Source organism: Gekko japonicus, unplaced genomic scaffold, assembly GCF_001447785.1.
Source record: "Gekko japonicus isolate JY-2015 unplaced genomic scaffold, Gekko_japonicus_V1.1 scaffold1118, whole genome shotgun sequence".
In the NCBI taxonomy this organism is placed as follows: Eukaryota; Metazoa; Chordata; class Lepidosauria; order Squamata; family Gekkonidae; genus Gekko; species Gekko japonicus.
Window position 1 is genome coordinate 598837 of NW_015176006.1, and position 5993 is coordinate 604829.

At 49.6% G+C, this 5993-nt stretch overlaps 1 protein-coding gene across 1 annotated transcript in view; it reads left to right on the top strand.

Moving 5' to 3' along the window:
- SLC15A4 (solute carrier family 15 (oligopeptide transporter), member 4) overlaps positions 1-4943 on the top strand; it is a gene marked incomplete at its 3' end in the record, with an annotated part of 48697 nt that extends 43754 nt beyond the window's left edge. Inside the window, exon 5 of the mRNA XM_015426488.1 lies at positions 4775-4943. Within this exon, the coding sequence (XP_015281974.1) occupies positions 4775-4943 (169 nt within the window). The remainder of the gene's footprint in view (positions 1-4774) is intronic.
- Positions 4944-5993: the final 1050 nt, after the last annotated feature.

A 5993-nucleotide genomic window follows, 5' to 3' on the forward strand; every position in this document is an offset into this window, starting at 1 on the left:
GCTGCCGCCCCCCCGGGGAATCAAGGGGGGGGGGGGATGGGGGGGATGGGGCTCTTTTTTCCCCCCCCCCGTCTTGTTTCCACGTCTTGTTTTATATCTGCAAGATTTGAAAGTGGAATTGGCTAAACGCACAGCAGGTCAACGCAATTCAAAGTTAGCGGTTTGATTTTGGCAGTTAGGGTTGGCCGATAGGCCAGTCGAAAACGGTTTTAGTCCATTGGCCCATCCGATGACGATCGAGTATATTTGAAGAACGAACTTAATTAGACCAGTGGAGATGTCAGCCCCATTAACAGGTTTAAGCAGCTGATAGTGGTGTTTCGCCGTTAGTACGTATCACTAGGGCTGGTGAGTCCTAAATCCAAATCCTTACTCTGCCATGAAGGTCTCCAAGTGGCCGTGGATTAATCTCTTTCTCTCCACCTCTAAAGCGTACCATCCTCATAGGATTGTTGTGAAAGAGAAATGGAAGAGAGAATCAATTATCCTGCCCTGAGCGTGTTGGCGGAAGGGCAGCAAAAAATACAATGGAGGGATAGCTCATCTAACAGTGTTTATAAAAGCAAAATTATATAACACGGTTTATAAAAGCTACCTATGGAGATGATGTGAACTCCCCCACAGTGGCAGCTTTTAAGCAGCAGCTGGACAAACACTTTTCAGGGATGCTGTAGGCTGATCCTGCATTGAGCAGGGGGTTCAACTATATGGCCTGTAGGACCCCTTCCAACTCTTATTCTGTGATTCTTGGATTTATGCATTCTCTTGTTGACAGATAGAAACAAACTTTATTTAAAAAATTCAATGGATTAGTATAACTTTCAACAGCATTAGGTAAATTTTGCATCCAGCCTTGCTCATGGCTTGCAGACTGGGGGCTGTGGCTCCCTTGGTTGAATCAATCCATCTCAGGTTGGGTCTTCCTCTTTTCCTCCTGCCTTCAACTTTTCCTGGCATTGTTGTCTTTGGTGTAGTGGTTGAGTGTGTGGACTCTAATCTGGGAGAACCGGGTTTGATTCCCAGGGCGGGGTATAAATCCAATCTCTCCTCCTCCTCCTCCTCCTCCTCCTCCTCCTGCCCCAACGCTCCCTGTTTTACCCCTTCCACTTTTACATATTGGGTACCAAGCATTCCAAAAGGATAATGAAGCTGGAAGCCCATGATCGGGAGAATCATTTGGAAGTCCTAACCCAACCCTACAAAATCTTTCCCTCTAGAATCTGATAGGTTTTCAAGGGCTTGCATGGGCTGTTTTCCTCTCTTCCTTTCCCCTTCTTTAGCTGATTCCCTGCCGCTCTCAACATTTCAGGCCTCCTGGAGCATGCTCAGTCCTCAGACCATTTCTCAAGTTCTGGTTAAATTGCCCAAGTCATTGTCCCTGCATACATTGGGAATTCCCCCAAATATGTAGAAACCCCTACCTGTGGGCAGACCAGACCACCATTCTACTTTCGTGGTGGAAACGGGTGTCGGCTGTCTTACTATTAGAAGAAACAAATCGAGACCATGCGAGACTCATGAAGGAGGATCACATCCTGTCCCCTCTTCACTTTCTGACCCTCAGCTCCATCACCTCAACAAGCCTGGTTGATGTAGCGGCACGTGCTCCCATTCTTCCCCTCACTTGCAAAATGGGGGGTTGGAATCTCACCTGTCTGTCCTCCTCCCTACCACTCTGCAGAGACTGGAGTGGCGGCTCCTGCTGCCCTCCCCGTCCTATCTGTCTGAAGCAGCGGCTCCCCCTCCAATGTCTTCCACACATGGTGAGGAGGGTGGATGCTGAAGTGCAAACAACGTTCCTTTGCTGGGGGGAAATTTACCCCCTTCATTTTTTTAAAAAAAAGCTTTTTGCATTTTTTCTGCAAACCTGGGGGATCCCCCAAGTCTGTAGAAAAATCTCCCTTCTCTCTGCATGGCCCCATTCAGCAGATTTAAGTATCCGCAGGTAGGGCCACATGGAGAATTGGACATACTGAAGATGACCGAAGTGGCAACGTGAGAGTCCGGCTTTGTAGTTCCACAAAACAGTTAGGGAGAATCATTTAGGCGCTTGCATTTTCCAAGGCGAGCGGGAGTGCTGGGGAATACCTAATTGACCTTCAATTGCTTTCCGTCACAGGCGCCTCCGATATGAGGTCTGACAGCCATTAAAAAGCCATCTTTGTTTGTATTTATTTCAATAATTTTATGGGGCTTTGTTTATCAGAAATGAGTGGCATAATCCATCATTCAGCAGACAGGTGTTTCCGTGATTAATTGGGCTTAATGGCATCTAAGCCTCCAGCATGATGATCGTGTTCTATTAGCCGGGATTTCAAGATAAGCAGAGCTAGCACATCTTGCGTTGAGCATTAATTGCCCTCACTCTCTTGAGACTGCTTGATTTGGCTCCCCCCCCCCCAGTAGAACTGATGCTGTTTTATTGCCCTTCTGGCTACTTTACGGGGAAGGGGGGATATATTTTTGCATTGTCAGAAAATAGATTCAGAATGCTCGATACTCCAGTTGTTAAAAATCGCAAGCTGAAAAGGTCTCCAATGGCGTGTAGTTTCTGATTGGAAGGGGGGAAAGGCAGGTTTTGGTTCATTCTCGGTGAAATTGCATGAGACCATCAGAGGGATGCCAGCCTCCAGGTGGGACCTGGGGATCCCCTGGAAGTACAGCCCATCTGCAGACTACAGAGTGCAGTTCCCCTGGAGAAAATGGATGCTTTGGAGGGTGGACTCTATGGCATTGTAGCCCACTGAGGTCTCTGTCCTCCTAAGACTCCATCCCCAAATCTCCAGGAATTTCCCAACCTGGATCTGGCAGCCCTACCCCCCATCCCCTGCTGGTGGCCAGAGAGGACCTGACCACCCATTATAGAACATCGGAGGGGGGCAGGAAGCAGCTAGAACCTCTCACTGATCTCTGGACCCAGTTCCAGTTGAGAGGCGCCCCCCCCCCCCAATGCTTTTGGCTGCCATCTGTGGTCTCCTCGGAAAGAGGAGTGAAACGAACCAGCTGAGAATCCCCTCCTCCAGTTTGGTGTAGCGGTTAAGTGCGCGGACTCTAATCTGGGAGAACCGGGCTTGATGCCCCACTCCTCCACTTGCACCTGGCTGGATGACCTTGGGCAAGCCATGGCTCTGATAAGAGCTGTTCTTGAAAAAAGAGCAGTTTCTATCAAGAGCTCTCTCAGCCCTGCCGACCTCACAGGGTGTCTGTTGTGGGGAGGGGAAGGGAAAGGAGTTTGTAAGCCGCTCTGAGACACCTTTGGGTAGTGAAGGTAAAAGGTAAAGTTTTGCTTGAAAGCCAGTCGAGTCCGACTCTAGGGTTGCGGTGCTCATCTCCGTTTCAAAGCCGAAGAGCCAGCGCTGTCCGAAGACGTTTCCGTGGTCATGTGGCCGGCATGACTAAACACCAAGGCGCACGGAACGCTGGCAGGAGCTGGGTATAAATCCAATCTCCTCTTCTTCTTCCTGAACTAACATTTTGGTAGTGGTAGAAAGTGTCCTTGGGTCACAGCTGACTTAACGGCGACCTGGTAGGGTTTTCAAAGCAAGAGACAGAGAGGTGGTGCATAGCAACCCTAGGCTTCCTCGGTGGTCTCCGGTCCAAGGACTAAGCAGGGCCCATTCCACTTAGCTTCCAAGATCTTACGAGATCGGGCTAGCCCGGGCCAGCCAGGTCAGGGCAACAGACATTTTACTGAACTGTAATTGTCATGTTAGGAGCTGCGGTGGCTCAAGTGGTTAAGACGCTCAACTGCAGGCTGTGGAAGGTCAGTAGTTCAGCAGTTCGAGACCCGGGTTGCCGCATGACGGAGTGAGCTCCCGTCTCTAGTTCCAGCTCCTGCTAAACTAGCAGTTCGAAAGCAAGAAATTGTAAGTAGATAAAAAGGTACAGCTTTGGTGGGAAGGTAACAGCGTTCCGTGCGCCTTTGTGTTTAGTCATGCCGGCCACATGACCACTAAACGTCTTCGGACAGCGCTGGCTCTTTGGCTTTGAAACGGAGATGAGCACCGCAACCCTAGAGTCGGACTCGACTGGCTTTCGAGCAAGGGAACCTTTACCTTTACTAATTGTCATGTGTGTTGCCTTTTGATTCCCAAGGGGCACCTCGGAATAGAATTTTTGACTGAAAGTTGGGATAAAAACAAACTATAGGGGTGGGAAGGTATTTTCTTAAAATCCAGGGGTTTTTTTCTGATGCAGGGAGGAAGGGGACATGGCCAGTGATTTAAGACTAAGCTGCATTCAGGTCTGAAGGCCTGCGTTCAGGTCCTCACATGGATAACTGAGCTGCAAAAAGAACAGAAACACAGAAAACACAAGTGTCTCACAATAAAGAAGATATTTTAACAGTAATGCTACTATCTAACAAAGGGGGCTTTGACTCTCAGAAACGTATGCCCTGGATATCTAATCAGTTTCTAAAGGGCTACTGGATTTGAAACGGGCTCTTCTCCCGTGGACCAACATGGGCACTTCTCTGAAACTGCTATCGGGTTTCATTAGAGGAGGCAGCTGCGGTTTTGTCCCGAGTGGGGCGAAACCGTGGCAGAAACTGGAACTTTTGAACTGAAACTGAATGTTAACAAAATTCACTCAGGAGAGGAGGTACTCCTAGAACGCGTTGTAGTTGCTTAGCTGCTGGGCACCGAACGCATTTGATGTTTTTCAGTACCTAACTGGGATGGGGGTGGGGTGGGGGGAGAGTACGTCTTTTCTTTTTTAAAAAAGGCCTGCAAATCAGACTTACAGAATACGGCGTTCTCTCTTTCCCCCCCAGTTCCCGGCCGCGTGGCTGACCATGTTCGATGCGGTGCTCATTCTCTTCCTGATACCTCTGAAAGATAAAGTCGTTGACCCCATCTTGAAGAGGAACGGCCTGCTGCCTTCGTCTCTGAAGAGGATTGCAGTCGGGATGTTCTTTGTGATGTGCTCGGCTTTTGCGGCAGGTAAGGAGGGGGAAGGACTTCCGGGCAGTGCTTTTCCAGTGGTCCGTTTCAACTGCGGACGGGGAGCTCAGAACATCTGAGAAGCATGACAGCTCTTCAGCCTGGCGGTTCTCTAGTGGGCAGCAAGAGAAACTAAAGTTCGTCTTGGGAAATTAAGCTATCGTATTGTTGTACCCCCCCTGGCTCCCAGAACAGGACAAATCCCACACAGCAGGGATCCCCCAAGTGTGCCTGTAGGAACCACGGCACCTGCCACCAAGGGTTCTTAGAAAGTAGGCAGGGCCAGGTGGGGCTTCTGCCCAGCAAGGCTTCTGATTGGATGTTGGAGATTGGATTGGCTGTTCAGGTTCGTTCAAAGGCTGTTTTGGTAGCCGCCGCCACCACAGCACAAGGATCTTCACTGTGTGACTGAAGGTAAACTGCAGCAGCTATTTTGTGGCTCGCTTTCCCTCCTGGCTCAGCGGCAGGGCATCTGCTTGGCATGCAGAAGGTCCCAGGTTCGATCCCTGGCATCCAGTGTTCCCTCTAAGCTGAGTTAGTGTGAGCCAGCTCACAGCTTTTTAGCCTCCAGCTCACAGATTTTTGTCTTAGCTCAGGAAGAATGGCTCCGAAGCAAACTAATTTATGCAGTAACCAAATCGCTTGCTCACAACTTTAATGCCAGTGGCTCACAAAGTAGAATTTTGCTTACAAGACTCCACACCTTAGAGGGAACATTGCTGGCATCTCCAGTTGAAAGTTGAAAGGCTGTCATTTGGAGGAGGGCAAGGAGCTGTTCCGGTTGGCAGCAGAGGATAGGACCCGAAGCAACGGGTTTAAGTTACATGCAGAAAGGTATTGGCTGGATATCAGGAGAAACCTTTTCACGGTCAGAGTGGTTCAAAGGTGGAATCGGCTGCCTAGAGAGGTGGTGAGCTCCCCTTCACTGGCAGCTTTCAAGAAGAGGCTGGGCAGATATTTGCCAGAGATGCTTTAGGCTGGTCCTGCATTGGGCAGGGGGTTGGACTAGATGGTCTACTGTGTGCAATTCTGGTCACCACACCTTAAAAA